Genomic DNA, 27952 nt, shown 5'->3' with positions numbered 1-27952 from the left:
CCCTGATGAGCCTGGGGATGCTGCTTTGAGCAGCCACGCTCCAGAGCCTGGGCTGAAACCAAACCCATCCCCTTTAGAAGTGCAGGCTTAATCAGGAGACGTTTATTTCAACCTTTCCAATATGTTTTTTAGCTGGAAGAGCTGTTGCTATCCAGGAGGCAGCACTTCTCTGCTGCTCCTGCTCTGTGGCTGATGCCATGGGAAGAGTTTGCCATCTTTTGTCCTCCCCTGCCTGTACTGTGACTTCAGCCCTTCTTACTACACTGAGAAACACAGCAGAGTTTGCCAGAGAAAGGATTTTTGTGTGGTTTGTTGTGGGGCTTGTTTTTCTTCTCTTGGCCACCACTCAAGAATGTCCTGAGTTAATTTTTCGGACAAGGCGCTCCAGCGCCTCAACAGCGATGAGCTCTGTGTGCTTCTTCTGACACTGATAAAGCTGGAGCTCTGCCAGGGGGGAAGGAGAAGGAAGCCAGGGGAAAAAAGAAGCCATGGTGTGAGGAACGTCTTTTGCAGAAGTGCCTGAGGGGGAAAAAACGACAAAGGAGAGCTGGGAGTCTCTGGGACAGTCAGCCAGTCCAGCCCAGGGAGGCTCAGCACCTCTGCTCCTCCAGGACAGGCTCTGGATTCCTCTCAAACCTTCCTGCTGAGGTAAGGCTGAAGCATTCTTCCTAAGCCTAAATAACAACTGTTATTTTGAAGGTATGAAACCCCCAGTAAATGATAATGCTGCTAATAACACTGGGTGAGAGCAGGTACAGCACTGGTTGGGGCATGGGGCATCTTTCTAATAGGTTGAGTCAAGCTTAGGGGTGTTTAAAGGCAACAGAGTCTTTCAAACCTTACTCTGAGATTAAATAACACACAAATTGAGCTCAGCTTATGGCAGAGGTTTATGTCTAGTGTTTTTCAGCACCACAAGGAAGCAGCAGCTTCAGTTCAGTATTTTAAATGATCCAGGACATATGAGGAGCAGATTTCTTTCCTTACCTTCAGTATAAGCTAAAGTTTGAATTTAAAAGTTCTGTCCATTTATGCTCTAAAAAATTCCTCCTAAAATAGCACAGGAGCAAAGAAATCAGAAATCACATTTCCCCCAGCTGCCCAAACCCTGCAGCAGCACAGGCAGGGGGCACTGAGGGATGCCCACACGAGGGACACGTGGCATGTCCAGGGTGAGCTCCTGGTGTGCCACTCTCCACCCCAGGATCTCCTGGGGGTGTCAGCCTGCTGAGGTTATTCCATGGGACTCTTAGAACCACCTGGCAAGGGGCTTTAGCTGTGACACAAACCCCGTGGCAGAGGTGGAGATGTGCACAGGTGACACACAACGTCCTAATCCTCGCTTCTGTGGGGTGAAAAAGCAACCAAATAATAGCAAGTTTAAACCCACAGTTTATCCAAGGAAGTCTAGAGGTTATTACACAGGCTAAATTGAAATTTTTATACACGTGGGTTTAGGGAGACCATCAGCGAGGAAAAACTGTTTAGAAATGATGGCAAAAGCCAGGACAAGTGTTTGCAGCCCATTTGTGGCAGCTGCTTTTGCAGCATTCCAGTGCCTGCTGTCTCATCACACCCAGAGATTCAGCCCCTGAGGGCTGAATAGAAATATCTGGAGGAAGATAAACTCTGTCTTGCTGTCAGCACCAGGAGGCATTGTCCCCCAGGGGAACAGGACAACGTAAATCTTCCATCCCTATGACAGGAAGGCTTGAAGGGATTAGGTCTGTAACAGCTCCGATTTTTCTACCTGAGAATCACTTAGAGAAGATCAGGATTTTGTTGAAAAGCAGATTTTAGCTCCAGATGTGACAGCAGAGCAGCTTGGCCATGTGAGCAGAGCTCTTTTACATGGAGCTACTGAATTCTTTTGCTCATTAAAGGTCCTCATGGATATTTTATGGATGGTTAAAAGCACACCTCTCATACGCAAAAATCTGACAGGCAGCTTTATGCTTTACTTCTTTCAGTTCCCACCACCAGCATTAACCAGGCAAAATAATCCTTGTTTTGCTTGGACCATGTCATTTTGAGGGTTCTGCCCTGTCTGTTGGAGTAACACATCAGTGCATGCTCGTGGCCACTCGGTTTTATCTCATTTTTCATTAATAACCTGCCAGTGACATCTCTCCCACGCACTTCCAAGAATTTGCTCTCTCATGGCTCCGAGTTCCCTGCAGCAGATGCTGTTTTCCACAAGAGCTCAGCTCACACCACAGCCAGCAGTTGCTCAACACTTCTTGGTGTTGAGCCTATAACACATTAAAATTGCAAGCAAAAGGGTTTTAGGGATTTTAATTGACTATATTGTTGTTGTTTCTTGGATATGGAGCCCACCCAAGCCAATTAGGTCACGTAATGTGATAGTCCATTTTTTATTTCATCAATAAATTATGAACTCCTCCCAGATTCCCCATGCTGAAGCATAGAAGCCTGAAATTCTGATTTTTATCAGCATTTGCTGCTGAGCTGTGGGGTTGGTGTGTGTTGAAGGTGATGAGGTCTCTTGGACCCTGTGCTGCGGGGGTGGTTGTGCTCAGCACACAACATCTGAGTTTCTTCAGCTCATTCTTGCTGTAAAAAGGGAGAAAAAGTTTCACTGCACATCTGCAAGGACTGTGCAAATAAAACCAGTTGCTGCTGGTTTGGTTTTTGTTGTATTTGAAAGCAATTTTCAAAAAGAAAATTGTCTCTAGGTTCAAAGATGAAGACAGTCCAGAGGAATATAAGTGTATTCCAGCAAATTAAAATTCTCTTGTGGAAAAATGTCCTGATCAAGTGGAGGATGAAGACGCAGAGCTTTCAGGTAAGAAAAAATTAAAAATAAAACAAAATGGTAGCTAACTACTGAGAATGGCCAATCCCTGCATGCCCCTAGATACCAACTTACTTGGGTAAAATTAGAACTTAAAATACTTTTGAGAAGCCTGACTGGCAATGAACACTTAGAGACTTGATTTTTTCTTTTTTTTTAATGGTGATATTTATGTTTGGTTCGTGACAAATGAGGGCACAGATGGGTTCTTGGAGCAGGTGATGGGCACAATGCAGAAAATCTCTTCATCCCCACCTAAGAAATGGGCGTGAGCGAGTCCCTCTTATTTAAATTTTAATCCCACAAAGACTGAATTCCTCTTGTTCCCATTTTAATCCCACAACAAACCTGCTTTTATCCTGCCATGAAATTCTCCTCCTTGCTCTCCCTGGTGCAGGAGTGGATTCTCTCCCTGCTCTTCCTGCCCCTGGTGTTCATCGTGTCCTCGTCCACGTTCATGATGAAAATCCAGTACCCCGAGGTGCCTGCTGAGCACCTGGGCTACCTGGACGACCCTGCCTTCAATGCCACCGGGGCCACCGTCACCTTCACCCCCGCCACTGCCACCACGAGGCACATCATGAACAAAGTGGCCTCCAGCTCTGTCATGTCGGGTGGGTTTTGCTTTTTAAATACTGGATTTTGCCATTATTGAACCTGCTGTGTTGTAACAGTGCTCCAACATCTTTGATCAGGAGATGGTTTAAAATTCATCCTGAATCCTCCATTTTCACAAGTATTTCTTCTCTAGGATTTAAACTACGTGTGAGGCCAGTGTGCCCTTCTGAACTGGAAAGCTCTGCCTTACCTAATATTCCCTAACACTTTTAGAACACATTAAAAACCATTTTTTGAGGTGCATTTCTTCTCAGCTGGTAAAGTCTGAAGTACTTAGAGCTGCCTCCCTGGCCAGAGAGAAAAGGAGGAGTTGCAGTGCTGAGAAAGCAGAACATTCCCTCAATGCCTCTGGATGCATTTTCAGACTCACGAAATCTCATGGCAATATTTTTCTGGCACTCCACAGGTATAAAACTAAAGGAAGTGGATGATGAGAGAGCCATGGAGAAAGCCTGGATTTCAAACAGGGAAAGTATAGGAGTTGTATTTAAGGACAACTTCTCCTACCACCTCAGGTTTCCTACCACACATGTGATTATTCCCAATGAAGTCATTGGATACGTAGGTAATACAGAATGAGAATTTCAGGGTGGTTGCCTGGTGTGGACAGGGTGGGAATAATCCACATTTGTTAAGTGCTGGAATGAATTGTGCGTGTGGGTGGTTTGGGGTTTTTTTCTTGTCATTGTCCATTTGAAGAGTTTCCCACAATGCCAGTGTGTTCTTGTCATTACATTTAATAATGAAAATTAATTCCTTTTCATTAGTGTGATGCCCTTTGTCTTGCAGACAGCTGCTATGACTTCTCCTGGAAGAGCTGTGAGAGCCCAAGGTACTGGTACAAAGGCTTCCTGTCCCTGCAGTCCAGCATTGATGCTGCCATTATAGAGGTAAATCCAATTTAGGAACTGATGGAGACATCCTTTTATTTTAAATAAAATATAGGAAAGGCAAACTCTGCTGTGGGAATAGCAAGGGATGGCTTTGTCAGAAAATAAAGCTGCTTTTAAAACTTAATCCAGGGAGGATGAAGCAGAATATTCCTTGTATAAATGCATCTCACTGCAGAAAATAAGCAAAACACTGATCTGTTGACCTTACGTTCCTTTAGATGGTGACAAATCATTCTGTTTGGGAAGAAATGGAAACCATTGCTGGTGCCAGAATGAAGTCCCAGGGCATCTTCTTCTCCATCAGCCTGGAGTACAGCTACTTCATGGTTGTTACTGTGATGTGCTTTTTCCCCTTCATGTATTTCTTATCAAGGAATGTCACACGAGAAAAGAAGCAGCTCAAAGAACTGATGAAGACCATGGGCCTGCAGGACATTGCATTTTGGTGAGCTCTTCTTTAACTGGAATAGGTTTGCCAAAAATCAGTCTAGTCCTGGGCAGCTGAGAAGCCAATTAATGAGTTAAAGGGGTTTATAACTTTTCTCCAGCACTCTGTGGGATTGATTCCTGGTAGAGACAAGGAAACACCGTTGTGCAAATATTTCAGTCAGTCAATGAAAAAGCATACTTGCATTGCTTGAAAATTCATGTCAAGTATTAATTGGTCACTGCTTTTGTTCAGTTTCTCATCCAGAGGGTTGAGCATGGCAGTGGTGTCCTCTGCTCCCTGGGGCATTTACCCCTAAGCTGGATCACCTCTCTGTTCTGAGGATGTGAAAGAGAAGTGATTGCCACGGAAAATAATTAATATTTCCATTTAAACACTTCTGACGTGCAGATAAAGCTGTAAGCAGAGCTGGTCATTACCCACAGGGCTGAAGGCACTTTCCCTCCCCAGGCTGTCCTGGAGTTTGCTGTACTCCCTCTACGTGCTGATCTTCTCCTGCCTGCTGACGGCCCTCGTGCTGCACGAGCGCTTCTACACCAGCAGCTTCCCTGCAGTCTCACTCCTCTTCTTCCTCTATGGCCTGGCCTGTGTAAGTCAGGCTTTAAAGCCAGATTTCCTCCCCACATGATTTATTACCCCGTTGATGAACCTAAGCATTGCTCCACAGCCTTTGTGCTCAGGAGCTTTGTGGGCCACGCTGGCTGAAATATCTGAGTGGCTTTTCTAGGTCAGCAGCAGAGATTTGATTTGCAGCCTGAAGGGCTGACAGGCTCTTGTTTGGTTACAAAAGGCCCAGTTTGAAACTCAGGTCAACCCACTAAGAAGGGCTTTAGTAGATTTTATTATCCAGAATCAGCTCAGCAGAAATCTGAGCTGAAATCTGGTTCCTGGCAGATGGAAGTGCTGCTGTTAAGAATAATTATTTCTTTCAGTGGTTGAAGAAAAGTTCTGTCCTTACAGATCCACCTGGTTTTCATGCTCTGCTCCCTCTTAAGGACCTCCAAGCTTGTCAGCTCCATAGGCTTCCTCATCATCTTTATCTTCGGGTTCCTGAGCCTGGCAGTGCTGATAGAAGAAGTCCCCACGCCACTGAAGTGGTTCCTTGGTCTCATGTGTCCTTTTGCTTTCAACACTGGCATTGCCAAGGTACGGGGGCACCACCCCTGCAGCTGAGCCTTCCTTCCCCTGCTGGTGGAGGAATTCCTGCCCTTAGATCAAAAATCCAGCTGGAAACCACCCAGGCATTTTCCCTTCCTCTGCACAGCCTGTTTGAAACCCCCAGGTGAGCTGAGCTGTGCTGGGCAGCACAGAGGGGCTCCAACACCCCCTCCCATTCCCCTGCTTCAAAAGCAGCTCAATGCAGACACAAGCAGGGCCCTTGCCACAAAAAATCTGCTGCTGTGCACGTCTGCAGCTTCCACATGGCCCCGTCCTGCTCACAACAGCCCCATTGTCCTTGGGGACATCAGGGACAGCATCCTTGGCTGCCCAGCCACTCCCCTGCTCCTGGCAGCAGGGACTGTGCAAATGCAGCTCTGGATTCCTGCTGCTGCTGCCCTTCCTCCATCCCCATCCTTCCTCCATCCCTGCCTTTCCTCCATCCCCATCCTTCCTCCATCCCTGCTCTTCCTCCATCCCTGCCCTTCCTCCATCCCTGCCCTTCCTCCATCCCCATCCTTCCTCCATCCCTGCCCTTCCTCCATCCCGGCCCTTCCTCCATCCCTGCCCTTCCTCCATCCCCATCCTTCCTCCATCCCTGCCCTTCCTCCATCCCACCCTGCAGAAATCTGTGCCACTGCCCAGTTTTCCATCAGTCATATCTGCACAGCTCTTGCTATCTCTGGTAATCTAATATTTCTTGATATATATTTTTTTTAAAATCTGTCTGGGAGAGATTTCTGCGGCAGCAGCAAAAGGGACTGACTTTGTTAATTCGCCATATGGTTAAATCAATCATTATGTAAATTATAACATTTTTGTCGTGACTGTCACATCAAGAGTGCCCATATCAGGGTTTTTTCTAACTGATCTCCTCTAAAACTCTGATCTTTTCTTCTGTTTCTGGATTGTTCTGGAAAATTCTGGATTAAAGCATGAAGATCTCTGCCTGGTGTAAATTCATTCCCTTTCCTCTTTAGAAAGAAAATAAGAACAGTTGGTCAGTACTGCAGATGATTTCCAGGTTAAGAAATAGAGTTGCACCCATGGTGCCATCTGCATATTTTTCCAGCCTGAAATTTGTTCTTCTTTCTCTTTTATTTCAGATTTTTGATTTAGAGAAATATGGAATAGGTTTCTCCTTTTCCAACCTTATGGAGGAAGCATACTTTTTATTTTCAACCTACATACTGCTGGTGTTTGACTCAGTCTTGTACATGCTGCTGGCTCTGTATTTCGACAAAATTATTCCAGGTAGGAATGGTTTATTTTTATTTACATGGATTGCATGGTCTATATCAAGGAAATGATGGGCTGCTCCTTTCTTGGACTCAAACAAAATAAGGTTTGGACTAAAAGAAATTTATGATATCATGGAGTGACTTTTCTATTTCTAGCACCCATCAGATTCAGAGTGTCAATGACAACAGAGTATTTAACTTTTTTATTTAATATTTTTTTCTTTCTAAACACGAGCTTATAGTGTAATAACATGTAGGACAATACATGTTAATTCATTACAAAAAGCACTGAATTCATGACATAATTCCCTGGAGCCACACTTCTTGTATCCTCTACCTCTGCTCCAAACCTGGCAGGGAGGTTGACTGGAAAAAAAGCACCAATTTTGTACTTATTTGAAACTCCTAAAAGTTTAGTCTAGGATGGTGTCTTGGCTGTGCCTTTGGTTGATGTCAGGCCATCTTTTTGCTTTCCTGGCAGGCAAATATGGGATCCCAGCCCCTCCTTTGTTCTTCCTGAAGGCCTCGTACTGGATGAGGAGCAGGAGAGGCTCCACCAGGGCCGTGCCCAGAGCCACAGCAAACCCTGAGGAGCTCCTTGGGGATCATGTGGAGCCTGTGCCCCCCGAATTCCTGGGGAAGGAGGCCATCAGGTTCACAGAGAAGGGATTGCTTGTGTCTGGTTTAGGGCTCCCCACTCCTTCCATCAGCTTGGGTTGGACTTTTCTAGGCTGTTTTAGTGTTCGTGAGGCTCTTGCAAAACATTTTGTTTCACAGAGAAAAATTAGAGATAAAAAGATAATTCAGACTGGTCATTAAAGGTGAAATTTAGGTAAATTTAGATTTTAAAATAACTGGAGGGGTTTTTTGGGTTGGTTTCTGTTTGTTTGTTTGTTTTTTGTTTTGTTTTGGGTTTTTGTTGGGTTTTTTTGTTGCTGTTGTTTTTGTGGACTTTCAATGTCCTTTAGGGACAAAAGGGAGAATGAAGAGGGCAACCCATTGTAAAAGTCTTGCAATGGGCTTGGCCTTGTCTTTGGCACTCTTGGTGCCCCATTTTTGGTGCCAGGTTGGGATGTTCACACCTGGGCACAGAGCCTGTCAAACCTGTGAATCTCAGCTTTATTTCCCAGCACCTTTTATTTTCTTCATGCCATTTCTGTCATTGTAACTTAAGGTCCATAAAAATGTAAAAGGGCAGCAGGGAAAAGCATTTATGGAAATCCCCAAATAACAACCTCCTTACCTTCCTTTTAGGCTCCACAATATTAAAAAAGCCTATAAGAAGAAGGACAAGAAGACAGAAGCTTTAAGAGGTATGAAAGCTGTGAGATTGATTCCTGCTAAAGACAATGCAAAGAGTCAGTCAGTGAAAAAAACCACTTGCATTGCTTGAAAATTTATGTCAAAAATTAATTGATGTGACTGATCACTATTGTGTTCAGTTTTTACTGATTTGCTGTTTTTAATAAGACTAAAGAGAATAAAGGTTTTAATTTTTTAAATTGTTTTATTTCTGTCTTTTCTGCTAAATACAGACCAAGTCCTTATGCCTTTAAATGTTTGCAGAGTTTTTCCCCACTCAATGCTCTTTTGGCTAATTATTATCACTTAATTCTTATACTTTTTGACTTCTCCTGCCTTTGACAGTGAGGGAGGGCAATTCAAACCTCGTTTCTCCCCAGACTTGATTGTTATTTTTGTTCTAGGTCTGTCTTTAAACATTTATGAGGGTCAGATCACTGCCTTGCTGGGCCACTGTGGGGCTGGAAAGACAACGCTGCTGAACGTGCTCAGTGGGCTCAGCTTCCCTTCAGAAGGTAGGAGCAGGCTGGGGTGGGGTGGCCTTGACCCAGAAGCTCTAAAGATCAATTCATCCCCCCTCATCCCATTGTCTCGGTTTGAAAGGCCAGGTGTCTGCTAGGGAAGGCAGGAGCATCCCTTGAAATGGAAAATGCAAACCTCCTCCCTCTGAATGATTGTAATATTGAAATTAAGGGGCTCTCAGGCAAAGATATGGGAGCAGGAATAACAGTCCTTTACTAGGAAAAAAAATAAATTTAAAAAAAAATGCAGTAATACAAAACAACCCTGCCAGACTGAGAGCAAGAGCTGACTCCTGTGTGTCAGGGTGGTGGCACAGTCCCATCCCATGGGGGCTCAGCCCTCCTGCAGTGCCAGCTGTGCTTCTGCTGGAGCAGGGATCCTGCACAAGGGGGGAGTTTTCCTCTGCAGCTCCAGAGATGGGCCTGGTGTTCCTCTGGGAATGCAGGGGGCAGAGGCTGCTGTGCTGTTCCAGGCTCAGATTGTATCCAGGGAGGAATGCTTGGCTCCTGCCCTGGGCGGAGCATCTCCCCATGGGGGGATGGGATGTGATCAGCCAGGCAGGGGCACTCACTGGCCATGAACAGCAGATAATTAATAAATAGCGGCCCATGGACAGAAGAGATCTCCTGGAGGCAGGATTGGTTTGTGGAAACCTGGGCAGAACATCTCCCAGTGGGATGATGGAATTTGATCAGCCAGGCAGGGACACTCACTGGCCATGAACAGAAGATAATTAATAATTAATGGCCCATGAACAGCAGAGATCTGCTGGAGGGAGGACTGGTTTATGGAAGAGATAAAGAAAACTGTCCCACCTCTGACAGATGGCAAATAGAATACACACCCCCAGCCACCTCTTGCATTCCCAACCTAAGACACCCATTTATCCCCATGAACAGGCTCTGCCACCATATACAACTACAAACTGTCTGAAATGGGAGACAGGGAGGAGATCAGGAGCATGATCGGGATTTGCCCGCAGTTCAACACGCAGTTTGAGGTCCTGACAGTGAAAGAAAACTTGAAAACCTTTGCGGAACTCAAGGGCATCAAGTCCAAAGAGGTGGAGCAAGAGGTGAGAGTCTGTTCCCCACCATTCCACAGAGGCTCCTTTTGCACTGGGAAGCTCAAAGAATCCACCTGGATCTTCTGAAAATTGAAGCTCCAAGCCCCACCCAACCTGGCCTTGGACACTTCCAGGGATCCAGGGGCAGCCACAACTTCTCTGGCAGCCTGTGCCAGGGCCTGCCCACCCTCAAAAGGAATGATTTCCTTCTGATGGCTAATTTAAATCTAAATCTACCCTCATAAAGGATGGAAGGACAATAGCTGCTGAGAATGGACATCCTTGTGCTGTTCTAGGTGCAAAAGATTCTGGAACTGCTGGATATCAGCAACATTCAAGACACTCAAGCTGAAAAACTGAGTGGTGGCCAGAAAAGGAAGTTATCCATTGGAATAGCCATGCTTGGAAACCCCCAGGTAAAGCAGCAGGCATGGCTCTGTGATGCAGGAAACACTCAGGTCCAGCATAATTAAAACCTTGGGCATGTATTTGCCTCCAGGATTTCAGACTTCTTTAAAGTGCTTATAATTAGAATGAGTACATTTATTAATTTCTTTTGTTTTTTTCAAATTCATACCCACCTTGCCAGCTGAGTTTTGAAGCAGACAGAGTTCCCTGAGCTCTCAGAGCCTCCAGCACAGCTGCCCTTGTCTGAAAGGTGCCCAAGGTCTCTTGCCTTTATAACCCCAAACCCCAAAGCCGTGCCACCGCTCTGGCACTGGGACAGAGAGAAATGGCAAGCACTTCTCACAGCAGCTTGTGAGAACTCTCAGGGAGTTGTAAGGATGTGATAACTCATTAAGTATAAACAATCTGCAGGTGGCGTTTTTCTTGTGAGAACTCTCAGGGAGTTGTAAGGATGTGATGACTCGTTAAGTATAAACAATCTGCAGGTGGTGTTTTTCTTCTGTTCTTCGCAAGGAGGGTGTGTGAGGAAGGTGTTTTTGTTAATTAGCCAATCAAACAGAATCCATCGTATCACTCTAAACCGCGCGTCTCAAGGATGGTGTGTGAGGAAGGTGTTTTTGTTAGTTAGCCAATCAAACAGAATCGTATCACTCTATTTAAACCGCGCAGGTCGCTTGAATAAAGCCTTCTTTGCTTTTTTTACAGTACTGCCTCTCACTGTCCCTATGTCATTCTTGGCTCAAGAGTGACCATGGGGAATGTCTGATTCCCTCCCTGCAGGTTCTGTTCCTGGACGAGCCCACGGCGGGGCTGGATCCTCTCTCCAGGCACCGGGTGTGGAGCCTGCTGCGGGAGCAGCAGGCGGGGCGGGTGATCCTGTTCAGCACCCAGTTCATGGACGAGGCTGACATCCTGGCAGGTGAGCTCTGCCTGGGGCATTCCTGTGGGGTAACCCCACAGCACAAAGCCCCAAAAGATGGCAGTGACTCCTCTGCACTAGAAATTCCTTTGGTTTTTCCTTTCTCCAGACCGCAAGGCTTTTATCTCGCACGGGAGACTGAAGTGTGTTGGCTCTTCTCTGTTCCTGAAGAAAAAATGGGGGATTTGCTATCATTTAAGGTATCTCCTTAAGCCCCAGCAATACCTGGCAACATGCAAGTACAAGGGGACACCAGAATTCATGAAACCCTAGAGCAGATGTCATCAAAACAAATTACCTGCATTAAAATCCAGCTCCTTTAACTGAAACAGCAGTAAGATTTAGGGTTGGGATTAGTTAATCCAGAGCACGGAATGAAGGAAGAATATTGGAGTTTTCTTTTTATGCATCCACTAAATGGTGGATAATATTTGTCTGGGTGGGTTTGGGTTTTTTATTCCAAACCTAAGCGTCTGTGGTTTTTTCCACAAACAGGATCCATGTCAGTGAGTCTTGTGACCTGGAGAATGTGACATCCCTGGTGAAACGGTACATCCCCAATGCCACGTTCTCAGGACACACCCAGTATGAACTGAGATACAAACTGCCTTTAGAAAACGTTAATAAATTCCCAGGTAACGTATATGAAAATAATTGAGGATTATTCATAGAGAAAAAAAAAAGACAAATGTGTGGAAGGAGAAATGCAAAGGGAGATATTCAACGGGAGTCACATCAGGACTTCAAAACCATCACAGTTTGGGTTTTCCCCACAATTTTATCATACATTTAAGATCAAATTGTGCAACAAATGCTTTTCTACTGTTTGCAGTGACAAACCCTGCAGGCTAAACTTGGCCATGTGTGTTACTGAGAGTTCAGTTCTCTTTCTGCTAAATGAAAAGACAGAGATCAGAGAAAACCCCACACAACCTGCACTGCTCCGTGCCCATTTCTCACCCACCATGCCCATCACTTCAGCCTGACCATCCCACAGAGGGTGAAAACAGTCTGAAATGTTGGTGCTAAGCAGAAGAACACCTTCCATGAGGGATGGCTCTGGCAGTTTTGTTTTTCTCCACACCTTTGTGACCTGGCAGTTCTCTGTCACTGGAGATGCTCCAGTCAGGCTGGCTCAGCTGAGCCAGAGTGGTCTGGATATCTGTGCTTGTGGCTTTGTTTTATCTCTGTTCTCCAGATCTGTTCAGTGGCCTCGACAGCTGCTCTGAGCAGGGCATTATCAACTATGGAGTCAGCATGACAACCCTGGAGGACGTGTTCCTGAGGCTGGAGGGAGAAGCCACAGACAATCAAAAAGGTACAATTTACAACCCACAGCCAAAGAGATCAGCTCCTCTGCAGTAACTTCCAAAGGTGCCTCTTAAACTTTCATGAATTCCAGCCTAGAAGCTGGTCTTATGTAGCCACAGCTCTCTTCATAGAGAGCAGGCAGGCACAACTTCCCAAGGAGATTTCCTGGGAATTGCAGTGAGGAACCTCAGAGAAAGAGAAAACAATTCTTATCTCTGTTCCTGTTGTTTTTGCACATGTGGAATGTGTTAGGAAGGTTGTTTACCTGAAGGGACTTGTCAATTGGATTTTGCTGAGGATTGTTTTGTTTCCTTGGCCAATCACTCAAAGCTGTGTCCTGGCTGTCTTGGACAGTCACAGGTTTTTCTTTAGTATTCTTTAGTATCCTTTGTAGGGTAGTATCTCTTTAATACAGTATAGTATTAATGTGAGATAGTGTAGTTTAATAAAGCAATTGTTCAGCATTCTGGATCAATGGAGTCAGGTGCCAGTCACTCCCTATGTCGGGGGTGCCCTGCATCCTATAATCTTAGACATAAATGTGCACGTGGAAACTCTCTGCAGACGAGCACGTCCCTGGGGAGGAGTGGGCAGAAGCAGAACCAGGATGCCCTGAGGAGGCCAGGTCAGGCTCCCTGCTGCTCTCGGACACTGGGATGGCATCAGTGCAGGGCCTGGCCCTCTGGAGGCAGCAGGTCTCTGCCATGGCACGGGTGCACTTCTTGAAGCTCAAGAGCTCGGTGAAGAACCTGCGGTCCATGTAAGTCCCACGGGGGCTCTGCAGGAGAGCAGGACTCCTGGACAGCTAACCAGTGTGATTAACCAGAAGCCACTTTATTGTTTACATTGTGCTCTGTTTATACATTCTAACCCTACTGCACACTAATCACACATTTCTTGATTGGTGCCTCTACCTTGTCCACGCACTCTGCACTTTTCAGGATATGTGGTTGGATACAGTCCAGTGCTTCATGGACTTTCACTTTTTTCACGGCCTTTATCTAGTTCTTGTGGTCTTGGCATTTTTTTTCTCTGCCTTTTCTTTCTTAACTTAGCACGATTTATGTCCCAGTAACCTTGATGAATTCCAGAGGGCTCTGACAAGAGCAACCAAAAGTGGTTTGGCTGGAGCACACCACAGCCCAAGCTGCTCAAATCCATCTCTACAGGGTTATCTCCTGGAGGTCTGGAAGTGGACACGGTCACACCAGGAGGGACAACTTCCACACCCCTGTTTCCATGAGTTTGGATTAATTGATCTGAGGTCTTGGCTAGGAATGATCTTGGTCATCTGCACTCAGAGAAGGGGAAAATTTTTTGCTTTCCAGTGCCAGTAACACAAAATCTCCCTTTGTGCATTTTCATTTCTATGATGAATAATTTATGCAAGAGAAACCCATTTTCTTTCCAAAGAAAAGAATCATTTAGAAATACTTTTATGTCAAATGGAGGAAGTTTTAAAATTAGTCAGTGTGTACAGAGAGTGCTTTCAGGGTTCCTCTACTTTTTTTTTTTTTTTTTTTTTAATTCTCTCATGTTGCCAGTGTTTGAACTCATTTGGCCCCACTGCTGTTCAAACTGGAGTTCCTGGTAGGGCACAAAGAGAGATGCTGATTTATGAGAAACTTCTATCTAAAGGAAGTCTGAAAGGCATTTCATGGCCCTAAAATGCTTACAAGGTGCTGAATTATGAAAACCTTGTACCTAATGGAAGTCTGAAAGGCATTTCATGGCCCAAAAAAGTTGAGCAGTCTGGATCTGAGGTTCTCTCCCTGCTACATTTTGAATCATTTGGTGAATGATCAAAGTTTGAGAATTCTGGAAATAAAATTCTCTGTGGTCATTGGTGACAAGGCCTGAGGGAATGGCTGGAGCTGTGACGGGGAGGTTTTGGCTGGATTTTGGGAAAGGTTCTTCAGGCACTGCCCAGGCTCCCCAGGGAATAGGCACAGCCCCAAGGCTGCCAGAACTCCAGGAGAGTTTGGACACCACTCCCAGGGATGTCCAGGGTGGGATTGCTGGGATTCAGGGCCATAAGCTGGATGACTGTGGGTCCCCTCCAAGTCAGGATATTCTGCGATTCTATGAAAATTGCCAAAAGTTTTTCTCAGAGCATTGGGTAATCTGAATATCACCCACCATTTCCAGCACACAAATGCATTCTGCAGGCACTTCTGCTGAATATCTCTTTTCAGAGTGTTTATTCATCTCTTTCTTAATGCAGTTTGCTGCTCTATGTGGTTTTTCTGCTTCCTCTGGTGTTGCAACTGTGCGTGGTGGCTGGCTGGCAGAGTGTGAGTGCCTGGCAGCTCTCTCCTGCACGCTACTTCCTGCCCCTGGGGAGGAAATCCTACCTGGAGACCACCACCCTCCTGGTCTACAACCACACAGGTGAGGGGAAGAAGCTTCTCCTCATCCCTCCCAGTTCTGGGTTCTTGCTGCTCCAAAGGGAAGCGCAGGACAGAGCAGATGGGTGAAGATGTGGAGGATCCCAGGCGGGATGAAGGCTTTGACCAGGGAGGAGGGATTGTCTTTAGAGGGCTGTGGGGGAAACCTGCTGTGGCTTCAGCAGCTGGTGAGACCCTGGTGAGATGTGCAAAAGGGTACCAGAGCAGGTGTGAGATAAGGTGGGGACGGGGTTCTCTCCCTGCCACAAATCCAGGTCTCTGTCCAAGCAATTTCAGAGTGTGGGGTTTTCAAACCAGGCAGCACACTCCAGGCTCACTCATGCTGAGTCAAATTAATGGGCTGCTTCCAGAGTTTCACGTACAACATTCCCATGAGTGGATGATATTTCATGTTATTCAGCTAGAGAATGACACTGGTATCTTCATCAGATGCACCCAAAGGAAAATTCATTTTGTAGCTCTTCAGGAGAGACCAGGGGAAAGAAAGGACAATGCAAAAATTCAATCTGAAATCCATTAACTTCCCAAAGACTAATGTGCAATGATCCAGCACACATGTGCTGGCTGATCCCCACAGTTATTAGATTTCTTCTGGTTTTGTTTGGTGGTAATGGATTTAAAAATAAAAATAAAATTGTCAACGACTCTTTTGTTTTCCAGTTATAATTCCTCTGTTTTTGGTCCTCACACCAGGCACAGACATTGACGACTTAATCCATCTGCTCCAGAGCCAGGATATTACAGTGGAAATAGCAAAGGAGGACAATATCACAGAGGAGCTAGAACACAATGGTGCTCTACGAGTGTTTCGGGAAGGTCAGGTGAGGATCCTTCTCCTCTCCCCCCAGTCTCCTCACAACAATTGAATAATTAAGCAAGGTACCTCCATCAGCTCTCCCTGTGGGATGGCCCTGTTGACTTTTTGTGAGGTATGAAAATTAGGAAGTGTTTTGAGCAGTAAAGTCCATGCTACAGGAGACCTTATCTCCCTGACCTTCCACCTCAAAATGTACATTTTTAGCACACTTCCAATACCTCATAATTTGTTTTTTTAGCAAACAAGGCATAAGCAAAGCTATTTCAGGGCTGGATTTTCCTGGTGTGCTTCTTTTCTGCTGCTTGCCTGCAGATGAGAAAAGCTAGGAGTTCTCACCTTGTTTCCCTGCTCTTTGAAGAGCTACAGGTTCACTGTGCTGTGCCACTTGGAGGCTGTCAACTGCTTCCCAGTGCTGGTGAATGTCATCAGCAACGCCCTGCTGAGGTCCCTCAACTCCACCAGGCACATCCAAATCTGGAGCCACCCCTTCTTCTCTGTAAGTGAAGCCAGAAGCTGTCAGAAAACCATTTAAGGTCTCACAAATTCGTCAGATTTTAATGGGAAGCCTTGTAGGGCTGTCTGAACATGTAAATCCATCTTTCTCCATGGTGCCTCTGGAACCACCACATTTGACTTCATGAAAACCAGATTTTTCCTTGTGGGTCTGAAGGGCTGCTGGGTGGAGAGGGTGGCTGGGAGGGTTTCTCCAGGAGGTTCCTTATTCTTTCCAGCTCGTTATTCAAGCTTTGGCCTGTCAGCTGATGACAGGGAGAGCTCCCCACAAATCTGGGATGGAGGAGTGGGACTTGCACCACCCATCTCTCCTCACCAGCAAGCACTTTGCATGGCTCTGCTTTGGGAAAACCTTCCCAAACTTGGTTTCAAATCCCTCTTTTTGTTCATACTGCCCTGTAATCCGTGAGGAATGCAGTAAGATGAATGGTGAAATGAATCGTAGACATTTTCCACAATTGCTTTGTTCTTCTGTTTTCAGCTGGTCAATCCAGATTACTGGGATTATATTATGACCATGTACCTCATTTACACGCTGCTGTTATTCCCTGGTTTTCCTCCTCACTTTGCCATGGGCTACACACAGGATTGCAAGGTAAATTCCTTGGCATGGAGCAGCTTTGGGGTGGGCAGAAGGGATCACAACTGCACTGCCAGGAGGATGTTTGGGTACAGAACCATGGAATCATTTAGGCTGGGAAACACCTCTGAGGTAACTGAGCCCAGCCCTGATTGGCAGCTTGGGGTGTTTTGATCCATGACAAGTTTTTGCAGCCAGCGCAAAATATTGAAAGACAAAAGAAGGTTGAGTTTTACCCCAGAATCACAACGGTGACAGTTTTGATTCTCTTTTCATTTCCTGGGGCCATTCCCATGGGGGCAGTTGGCCAACCAGGCATGGGCAATAAACTACCCTTTAAAATTGTGCTTTCCCAGGCAGGAGCTCGTGCCCAGCTGAGGATCTCGGGGCTCTTTCCCTCAGCCTACTGGTGTGGCCAGGCACTGGTGGACATCCCACTCTGCTGGATCCTGCTCTTCTCCATGTTTGGGCTCCAGTTTGCCCTGAGCAACAAGATTTCTGGCAGTGCCAGCATCACCTTCTTGCTGGTACATCCCATTCTGGTCCTTGCTGGTTTGCTTGGAAGGGATTGAGGGAGAATATTTTGTGTGTGGGCAGCTGAGACACTGTGGGTGCAGATGGTGCTGGAACACTCTTGGTCCTCTTAGTGACTTTCTTGTTTCACCTCCTATCCCTTGGGTTTCTCCAGCTGGAAGTAAAAGGCAATAAATCTTGCCTTAATGTATTCCTTTACACCTCAGAGTAAAATTGTGGTAATTTCTAAATGCCCTGATCTTAGTGTGTGATCATTTCCACTGCTGCCCTTTGCTATAGATGGGTTTCTGGTGGTTTACTTCACTCCATTTTCTCCAACAAAAGCCTTTTTTCCCTGCAGGTCACAGGGATGTTTGGTTATGGAATTTCCATCGTTCTCTTAATCTACCTGATCTCCTTCAACTCTCGCAAAGGATGGAGCTGTGGCCTTTGGTCTTTCATCCTGATAGTGGTGAGCACGTGGCTGGATAATGCACTGCAGGGGTTGCAGACATTCTGAGATCTTGAGGATGAGCTAGATGTCAGAACAACAAGCGGAGATGCGGAGCACAAATCTGGGTGTGATTCATAGCAGCCAATTCTGTATTAAATTTGTGTCACAGTGTTCTGTTGCCACAATCCTGCTGTGACACGGGGGAATACCTGGATCCAACCTGCACTGGTGCAGGAATAGAGACAAAAAATGAATTTATCATTCTGCTTGACACTCCACATCCAAGAGATATAAAGTGTTGGGACAGGACCCATCAGGCTAGACATTGATCAAGCCTGACCTGGAAGGAGGTGGATTATTGCCATGGATTGGGATGGGAATGAACAGGATGGGATCCCGTGTTTGACTTTCTGCCTCAAGCAGCCCTGTCCCTGGGAGGAAGTCTCCCCAGCTGGCCCAAAGCAGCAGCCAACTCTCAGACAGAGACAGCTGAGCATCTCCTGAGCCCTCTCTGTCTCTCATCTTCCTCAATATTTTGTCAATTTTTATAAATCCAACAGGGAATTACAGAGCTAGACCCACACAGTTTTAAGGAGTAGTGAGTAACCCTTCCCATCAGCTGAGTCACCCTCTTGTTTTATTTTCAGGTGTGCTCTATTTCTGTTTTCATCGGCAGAATCATCGACCACCTGATCCACCCCATCTCCCTCTACATCCTGTCCCTCCTGGTCCCTGTGTACCCCCTGATGGGGCTGGCGATCGATTTTGGGATTGACTCCCACGTGAGTGCTGCTTCTGGGCAAGGAGGGGCCTGAAACACAACCCTGGGTCCTCATGACCAAAGTCTGGGGGTAACTGCACCAAAATCTGGGGCAACTACCCCAAAGTCTGGCAGCAACTGCACCAAAATCTGATGGTAACTGCAGCAAAATCTGGGGGTAACTGTGCACAAATCTGGTGGTAACTGCACACAAATCTGGGGGTAACTCCACCAAAGTCTTGGGGTAACTGGCCCAAAGTCTGGTGGTAACTGCCCCAAAGTCTGAGAGTAACTGTACCAAAATCTGGGGCAACTGCCCCAAAGTCTGGCAGCAACTGCACCCAAATCTGATGGTAACTGCAGCAAAATCTGGGGGTAAGTGCACCCAAATCTGGGGGTAACTGCCCCAAATCTAGGGGTAACTGCCCCAAAGTCTGGGAATAACTGCCCCCAAAGTCGGGGGGTAACTGCATCAAAATCTGGGGGTAACTGCCCCAAAGTCTGGTAGTAACTGCACGCTGCAGTCTGGGAAGGCTGATCCTGGGTGGGATTTTCCAGAGTGTGTCGTTAAGCGACTCTTTCAGCTCAGATCTCATTTCCCAGCTGCTCCTTAGGGCTGGGGGTGACTTTTTTGTGCAGCTGTGACTGCAGATTAGGTAAAAAACTCTTAATTCTTTCCATGCAGAGTCATAGAATGGAATCATGGAATGGTTGGGGTTGGAAGGGACCTTAAAGCTCATCTCGTTCCACCCCCTGCCATGTCAGGGGACACCCCCCACTAGACCACGTTGCTCCAAGCCACATCCAAGCTGGACTTGGACAATGCCAAGGATGGAGCAACCACAGAGTCAATCAACTTGGCTTGACCAGTCCTAAGAGAAAATCTAAAGCCATGGATCTGTCTTGGAAAAAAACCTGGGTTAAAATTTAGAATGCTCACAAGGGGCTGTACTCCATGTCAGCTGACAGGGGTGGTGGAAAGTCAGCTGAGAATTCAACAAAACACCCCAGCTATGTGCAACACCCTTGATAAATGATAAATTACTGAGGGGTGAAGTCTCCTCTGTCCTGCCCCACTCACCTCTTCTCCACTGGGACCCAAAGCAGAGATGTTTTCCTGGGACAGGACATCTGGAAGGAGAGTCTGGTCTGTGTACTGTTCTGGTGTAGGACCAGGGTTCCCAAAGCCAAACATCTGTATCTGCTCATCTGTTCATCTGGGGAAAATCAGAAGTTTTGCAGATTTTCAAAGCTTTTCTGAATGTTACTGCATTAACCAGAATGATACTAAAGAATTACTTCTTCACTGAGTATTTTTTTTTATTCTTACAGATTTTCGTGGGGGACACTGATCCATTTAGTTCGGCTCCAGGCAGTCATGCACTGATTGCTGTCTTTGCAGTAAGAAAACATTTAACATTGCTTTTATTTAGGAATGTGGGTCTCCTAAAGCCCCTCCTCAGGTATGAGGATGCAGGAGGAGGATCTGGGTGGGTCTGGATGACATTTTACCCTCTGTGCTAGAATAATTTCACACCTTTGAAATGGGGAAAGCAAAATGAAATAAGCCCAGATCACCTCATGCTGCCCTGTTATTTTATGAATTGGGGTTTTTCTGCCCTTAGGGTTTTCTGCAATGTTGATTACCCTGAGTTTCAGTGTTGGGCCATTTTCACATATTCTGTTTCCCCCACATATTTAACAGCACTGCCACCACCTCAGTGCCAGCTGTGGTGGGAGGCAAGGCAAGGCTGTTAATGTGGCAACCTCTGGTTTTCAGCCTTACATCCATTCTGTGGTGTTCATTCTTCTTCTTCGCTTTTTGGAGTTAAAATATGGAAAAGCAGTGCTGAGACGGGACCCCATATTTAGGTTTGTATAAACACATGCACATATGAAATCTAAACTCCTACCCCACTGCTTCTCCTTGAAAACATTGCATTTGTGTCCCTATTTTTAAATATTTTTTTTTATACTGGTGATCTTTTGATGACTTCAATAGCCCCTTAAATACTGCAGTGGTGTGATATATAAAACAGCTTTTAAGTTATGTAGTGCCTCCACAGGATGTTGCCTGTGCTGTGAGATGTTCCAGCTTCTTTTTTTGGTAAAAACCAAAATAAATATCATCATTATCATCATCATCCCCAACAATAACAATAATGATGATGATTTTAATAGTAATCATTACAATATTGTATAAATCCAATCCCAGGGAAATTCTCTCTTGGTTTATCCAAAATGCAGTAGTGGAGAATAGAGGTAAAGAACAAACTCCTAAGCTAAACCTGGTGGGTTTTCAGGATTTCCCCAAGGAAAGAAAGCAGCCACCAGCACCCCAAGGAGCTCGAGGAGGAAGATGAAGATGTCAGAGCTGAAAGGGAAGCAGTGAGAAATGCTGTGGTGGCTCCCAGTCAGGAGGAGGTACCCCTGAGTGTTGTCCTTCTTGCTTTGTTTGCTTTCCTACCTGGTAAAACACAAACCAGTGCAGCTCAGGGCTCTGGCTGTGTTCTCACTGGGAAAATAAAAATTCCAAAAGTGTGGGTTCCCTGAGGAGAAGAAAGCTCCTTGAAGGAACCTGCACAATAGTGTCCTGTTGCACCTCATATTTGTGGTAAACTATAAAACAAAGATCTTCAGGTTTTCTGCCTTTTTTAATGGAAAAAAAAATTGCTGAAGGATTGGTGCTAGCCAAGATAATAAATTAATCTTGCTCTTTCCTCCTCACTTTCAGAAATCAGTCATTATAGTCAGCAATCTGTGCAAGGAATATAAAATAAAGCAAGCTGGCTCACTTTTTAAGAAGAAGAAGAAAACAGCCACCAAAAACCTTTCCTTCTGTGTTAAAAAAGGTGAGAACTGGGACTGTCCTGCCAGACCTGTGTTGGACCCAGAGTTAATTCTCAGTTAGCTGAGCAAGGACAGAGAGGTCAAATCTATTTGTTCTGTTGTGAAAACACCTTCAGTCTGGGCTTGATGTGTTAATGGTGCATCCTATTAATGGCCTGTGACTGTCCATTATTGAAAATAAAGATCAAATAAAGATCCTGGGGAGAGGGGACCACTTTAGCAGTGGCTCCTGGGAGCAATTCACAGCATCAGTTTTAAGCTGAAATCTTATGGGCTCTTGGAGTGTGTATTTTATACAATAAAACAATTTATTTTATATGATCTTTGATATTAGTATGCTGCCTTTTCTATTTTTTCTTTTATGGGACTGTATATATTGATATATTTATTGTATAGTTATTATATATTTATGATTATTCTTGTATATTTATGATATATTTCTTGAATGGGGAATAGTCCTAACAAATTCTATGTATTGATTGCAGGAGAAGTGTTAGGACTTCTGGGGCCCAACGGAGCTGGGAAAAGCACAACTATGAAAATGATCACTGGAGAGACAACCCTGACTGCTGGGCAGGTAGGAGACACCTGGGGACAAGGGATGGGTCCGTGACAAAAACCCAAACCTTGCACCTAGGCTAAGTTGTCATTTTTATCAAGGCTGCAGTTTTTGTCAGAGCATTATTAGTGATCAGGGTTCATCAATTAAATTAAATTATGTATTAATGTATTAATAAGGTTACGTTGAGCTACTTCTGATTTTGATAAGCTGCTGCATCTGCCCTGATTGCCATGTTTTCCTCACCTAAACCCCATAATCTCCCCTGAATCACCCCTTGGGTGGGAAAAATAGTAAAAGTAAGAAGACTTTCAGAAAGCTGTGACAGCAGACCTCAGAAACAGAAAGAGCAGAGAACTCAGACTCTGCTGCAGCTGCAGAGTCTGAAAGTAGAAAAGTTAAAACAGTACAGCAAGAAAGGACATGAAACAATACTTGAGTTTTAGGGTTGGCCAAGATGGACCTTAAGACTGCAGAAAAATATGCCTAGCATATGAATTGGGGTTTTTAGAGTATAAAGGTAGAAGGTTTTAAGGTTTATAGTAGAAGGTTTTAAGCTTAATACTGGAGTATTGTGTATTGTTAATAGAGAGCAGACACAAAGCCAGCATTTTGTGAAGCAGGTGTACGTGTGCTTTTAGTGATTCCCTTGAACAATGGCCTGTGAGCTTTAGCAATACGCTGTTGGCTAGAAAGTTTTTAATATGCTCTGTAACAAAGAAATCTTTGGCTGCTGCTGGCTGTACATGAGCTATTGCCATCTTCCAACTGCCTCAACCATGTGCTGAGGCTGATGCTGCTGCCATAAAAGCTCAAGGAGCACATCCCAGTATCCCCATCCTGCTCCTGAAAAACCCCAGCACCGCCTTGTGCTGGGCAAGGCTGTGTGAGAGGACAACGCCCAGCCTGGTCCTGCAGGTGCTGATGAAGAGGGGAGATGCCCTGGAGGAGGCTCCTGCATTCCTGGGCTACTGCCCCCAGGAGAACCCCCTGTGGCTGGAGCTCAGCCCGCAGCAGCACCTGAGGGTCTACGCGGCCGTGAAGGGGCTGCGCCAGGAGGACACGGCTGCTGCTGTGCACAGGTACACAGGGAGGCTGGGGATGCTCCGAGTTCCACCCCTCAGCCATGGGGAGGGGACCAGAGAGGCGAAATTCACAGAAATAAACGCGGGGGACTCAGCTGCAGAAGTGCTGTTGTGCTGTGATTTAGTGAAAAGAAAACCTCCGATTTTCCTGAGTGTGTTTGGTGGGGATGAATTTACCACTAATGGCCTTTTAAGAATGTTATCTTTAGGCAGCTTTTCTGAAATCTCTGAGGTTGGAGTTTGGCATCACAAGAAAGGGTGCTGAGCTGACACTGGCAAGGGGAATGGATTTGTAATGCTGTTGACACTGGTGATGGGTTTAGAAAAGAGCTTGTGGCTTATTCAGTGCACTCTGCTCCAAATAGTCACTGCATTTTAGTAACACAATAAATGTTTAATGAAAACAAGCAGGAGTCAAGAGCGAAGGGAGAAAAGTTCTTTTTTCTTGCCATTTTGGGAACACTTGATGAGAGTATTGATTTGGAGCAATAAAAATGTTCTTTTTGCATTTTCCCTGCAGAATTGTGAACGCTCTGCAGCTTCAAGACTACTTAAACAAAAAAGTCAGAAAATTACCTCCTGGGATAACCAGAAAGGTGTGTTTTGGGTCACCTGCAATGCTCAAACACTAATTGAAACTCCCCTTTCTGAGTGGAGGGACCAAGCTGTGCCCTGAGCTACCCAGGAGAGCCTCGTGCTGGGTGGGGTGATGGAAATGAGCCTTTCCCAAACCCGCATTTCATAAATCAGAATTCCCACAAATGAGGAGGTGCTGTCCACAGCTGCGTGTGGGCACAGTGCCAGGGGGTTTGGCTGAGTCCCTTCTCTGTGTCACAGCTCTGTGTGGCACTGTCCTTGCTGGGCAACCCCTCCGTGCTGCTCCTGGACGAGCCCTCCACTGGCATGGATCCCAACGGGCAGCGCTGTGTCTGGTGAGCAGGAAAAATTATAGAGAAAAGTGTTCTGAAAGTTTGATTATTTTACTCTTTCTTTTAGTTACTGTTAATGCATTTTTCTTTGTATCCTTTTCAAGTTTTGAGGCTGTGAAAAGTGTTCTGAAAGTTTGATTATTTCACTCTTTCTTTTAGTTACTGTTAATGCATTTTTCTTTGTACCCACCTAAAGTTTTGAGCCTACTTTGCCTTTCTCCTAATCCCACCTCGCAGCAGGAAGTGAGTGCATCAGTAATTAGCCAGCACTGAACCCACCACACTCATTAGTACATTAGCCAGAAAATCTCAGAATTGGAGAAATCTCAAATTAGCAAACCAAAACCACTACACTAAAATGGTGTTCCCACTGTGAGCACAGGGCCACCACCATGGGAAAAGAATTGGAAGCCAAAAGGAGATATTTAAAATTACGTTTAATTTAAAATGGAAAGTGTTTTACCCCATACACAAATGGTGTTGTCCCTCACATTGCAGTGGTTCTGTTGGAAAATACATTTCTTGTCTCTAACTCAGGGATGAGCAAGGAGAGAGAATAACTATTTTACCTTCATCCTTTTTGCAAGATTTAGGACAGTCCTAAATGGGATTTGGGAGAATTCATAGAGACTCAAGTCAAAAGTATTTTTTGTCATTATTTCAAAGCATTACCATGTGCTCATTAATCCAAAGTTGTTCCACGTGAAAATTTTATTCTCATTTTAAGGGAAAGGCATTTGGATGGACAGAGAACAATGATATTTCTAGGGAGTGTTATTTTATATTTTTGTCCTAGTTCAGGGCAAATCTGGGAGATAACCCCCAAAGGGGCTCCTCTAGAAAAGCAGATTAAATTGATCCCTCCCCACAACTGATTCAGGAGAAAATACCTCCTTGGAGAAAAGTGAGAAAAAAACTGTTTATTAAACAATAGAACCCAAACAATATTAAACAATGAAACCTCCTGCTGCTCCAAAAGAGATGACAAACTCAGAAGAGTCCCCTCTGTGGGCTGCAGCTCGGCTCACTCAGGCTCTGATCAGTGAAATGGAAATGCCACGGCCCAGCCTGGCCAGGGGGCCACAGGTGGAGCTGCTGTTCAGGTCAGAGCAGGTTTAAACAGGTCCAAGAAAAAGAAAAAAGACCACAGTCCAGGGAACTTCTTTGTCTCAGCTAGCTAAAACCAACTAAAGCAAAGGAGAGCTCTGTCCCGCTGTCTGTCCATCCACAGACAGCATAGCCCAGGAGCAGGAATGGGGAGGAGTGAGTGCAGGGTCTGAAAACAAACTGCAGCTTCTTCCTCCCTCTGCACTGTCTGGAACAAGTCCTAAAGGTGCAAAACTTATTATTCAGCATAAACAGAACAAGACGACTGGGGATAAAAGTCATCAGATCATAGAGTCAACCCAGGACAATTTTCTTTTCCCTCTGGTCCTCAGGAGAGCAATCCGGGATGCCGTGCGAAGCAAGGAGTCAGGAGCCCTCCTGAGCACGCACTACATGGAGGAGGCAGAGGCCGTGTGTGACCGTGTGGCCATCCTGGTGTCCGGCCAGCTCCGGTGGGTGACAGCCACCCAGGCTGCTCCTCCAGCCTCTCCTGCCATGGAATGTGCCGTGGTTTCCTTCTCAGGAAGGAGCAGGGGCTGAGGTGACAATGATTTCACTGTCACCTCCGTGCCTCCCTGCCCTGCAGGTGCATTGGCTCCATCCAGTACCTGAAGAACAAGTTTGGCAAAGGATATCTCCTGGAAATCAAGGTCAAGGATGCAGAGAGCTCTGATGCTCTGCACGCTGAGGTTCTGAAGATTTTCCCAGGTGCAGCTCGCCAGGAGAGGTAACTGCAAAATGTGGGATGAGGAGTGGTTTCAACACTGCCTCATCCCTGAAAACATCCCTGGTGGGCTGGCCAGACACAGGTGGAGAGGGATGAACAGCTCCCTGTAGGGGGATCTGATTTATAATGTCACCACAGCCAGTCCTCCTGTGATCCCAGCAGCAGGACGCCCATAAAGGTTTGACCCCAGGAGCTCCACACAGAGCAAGAATCACCTTTTCTTCTGTTTCCTCGAGGTTCCCCTCTTTGCTTGTCTACAAGGTCCCAATGAGAGATGCCCTGCCCCTGTCCCAGTCCTTCTCCAAGCTGGAGGAAGGTAAGAGAAAACCAGGGGACTTTTTCAAAAAGCAGAACAGCAACTGCTCCTTTTCAACCCTCTTCCCATTTCTCCACAGCCAAACGAAACTGCAGCCTCGAGGAGTACAGCTTCTCCTTGAATACTCTGTCTCAGGCAGGTGAATTTTATTTGTGTAAAGGCAGGAGCAGGGACAAAAGCTGCAGCCAAACCCAGGCTGGTGCAGTGGCAAAAGGCAGCTCCACCAAAAAACTGCCTGAGGCTGGTGGGTGAGGGGTTCTCTACTGGCAAAGTGGTGGAAAATGGTTTGTTTTTTTACTGCTGGGGTTTTTCATGGTGGGAACAAATCTGGCTGAAGTCTCAGACCCCACTGGGTTGAGGAAGGCACACAGCACACCCAAGGAGGGAGCTGCCCATGCCCAGCCCCTCTGGGTGCTCTGGAAACAGCAGATTATTTATTGTACAAGGCTGGGGGCAAAGATGAGGAATGTTTAAGACAATCCATTGGTGGGGAAAACCTGTATGGAAATACCTGCAGCAGGGGATGCCTGTCTGGTTTCTCCATGGAGCACAGGAGGCTCAGCTTGTCTACATCCTTACACCCATAAAAGCATATGTTTATGGGGAAAAACCTGTGGGGGAAACCTGTATGGAAATAGCTGCAGCAGGGGATGCCTGTCTGGTTGCTCCAGAGAGCACAGGAGGCTCAGCTGCTGCTCCCAAAAATCCTCTCCACACCTCTCCCAGAGCTGCAGGGCTGTGCCTCCTGCAAAGGAGCATCACAGAGAAATAACCCAAGCATTACCTTGCTCATTTCAGGTGTTTCTGGAGCTCTCCCGAGAGCAGGAAAAGGATAATTTTGATCTGACTTTGGATGGGACTTTTGACTGGAAACAGCTGCAGCAGGAGGACTGTTAAATGCTCATTTATGCATTGCTCAGTATTAACCAAACTGCACATATTTACTGCCACTCTCAGTGTACCACAGAGAGGAAAACAGGCTCCTCTGTGACACAGAAGGTGTTTTACCTGCACTCTGCAGGGCTCTCAGTCCTGCTCCAAGCTGCACTTCCAAAGCTGATCCAATAGTGCCTGCCCTGGTGAGAGCTCCTGGCAAGCCAAGCAGGGTGAAGCAGGAGGACTGAAAGCTTTGCAGAAAGAAGGGTCCTAATCCAGCCCTGGGGGTGAAATCCCTCTGGATCTGGGTGCATCAGGGAGTCTGGACACGCTCTGCTCTCCTGGGTTCCTCTCCCACCCATGCCTGGGACTCTGCCTACAACGTGTTCTTACTGGAATTTGCACTCCATTTTCATGCCCTTCCAATAAATGTCTCTGTAGAACAATCTGCAGTTCCATCCTCATCTGTCATCATTGCCGGGGACCCCGAGGAACAGCTCCAGCTGCCTCCCTGGGGATGGGGATGCTGCAGAGGGCAGGGAGATGTTTATCTGCCTCAGCAAATGCTCAGCCCTGCCCTCCCTCCACTCTGGGGTGAGTGGTTGTCAGTCCTTCCCCTGGAAACCACCCAGGTGGAGCAGAGAAAGCTCCAGGGATTCCTTCCAGTAGCTAAAGAGAACTGGAGAGGGAGTTTTTACAGGGGCATGGAGTGATGGGACATGGGAGGATGGTTTCAAGCAGACAGAGAGCAAGTTTA

The 27952-nt window shown here is 46.1% G+C and overlaps 1 protein-coding gene across 3 annotated transcripts; it reads left to right on the top strand.

Moving 5' to 3' along the window:
* The first annotated feature begins 37 nt into the window (after positions 1-37).
* Positions 38-27641, top strand: LOC120505583 (ATP-binding cassette sub-family A member 10-like). 3 transcript variants are annotated; one of them, XM_039716274.1, is made up of 39 exons: positions 41-648; positions 2697-2806; positions 3213-3429; positions 3840-3998; positions 4223-4323; positions 4545-4771; positions 5225-5363; positions 5735-5920; positions 7039-7186; positions 7655-7826; positions 8428-8486; positions 8880-8990; positions 9897-10072; positions 10360-10479; positions 11252-11390; positions 11500-11590; positions 11886-12025; positions 12589-12708; positions 13266-13461; positions 14926-15092; positions 15803-15930; positions 16285-16422; positions 16921-17034; positions 17376-17546; positions 17894-18004; positions 18634-18768; positions 20079-20147; positions 20527-20618; positions 21050-21170; positions 21481-21598; positions 22082-22173; positions 23074-23237; positions 23761-23836; positions 24078-24172; positions 25609-25728; positions 25863-26003; positions 26240-26319; positions 26399-26454; positions 27118-27641. In XM_039716274.1, exons 2-39 carry the CDS (start codon positions 2705-2707, stop codon positions 27214-27216), a joined length of 4890 nt encoding a protein of 1629 aa, XP_039572208.1. In that variant the 5' UTR covers positions 41-648; positions 2697-2704; the 3' UTR covers positions 27217-27641. The 3 variants fall into 3 exon arrangements, with proteins under 3 accessions (XP_039572210.1, XP_039572209.1, XP_039572208.1); XM_039716275.1 differs by lacking the exons at positions 26399-26454; positions 27118-27641 and having other exon boundaries at positions 39-648; positions 26142-26283; XM_039716276.1 differs by lacking the exons at positions 26240-26319; positions 26399-26454; positions 27118-27641 and having other exon boundaries at positions 38-648; positions 21481-21597; positions 22080-22173.
* The last annotated feature ends 311 nt before the right edge of the window (positions 27642-27952 follow it).

Source organism: Passer montanus, unplaced genomic scaffold (genome assembly GCF_014805655.1).
Source record: "Passer montanus isolate IOZ18808 unplaced genomic scaffold, ASM1480565v1 scaffold35, whole genome shotgun sequence".
NCBI classification, from domain to species: domain Eukaryota; kingdom Metazoa; phylum Chordata; class Aves; order Passeriformes; family Passeridae; genus Passer; species Passer montanus.
Note: the sequence above shows the minus strand (reverse complement) of the source record. Positions and strands in the feature narration are given on the sequence as shown.

Excerpts from the sequence above, each read along its gene's own strand:
- LOC120505583 (XM_039716274.1), top strand. The coding sequence starts at position 2,705 with ATGAAGACAGTCCAGAGGAATATAAGTGTATTCCAGCAAATTAAAATT. Across the intron at positions 23,837-24,077 it reads CTCCTGGGATAACCAGAAAG|CTCTGTGTGGCACTGTCCTT; the intron begins GTGTGTTTTGGG and ends TCTGTGTCACAG. Across the intron at positions 26,455-27,117 it reads CCTTGAATACTCTGTCTCAG|GTGTTTCTGGAGCTCTCCCG; the intron begins GCAGGTGAATTT and ends TGCTCATTTCAG.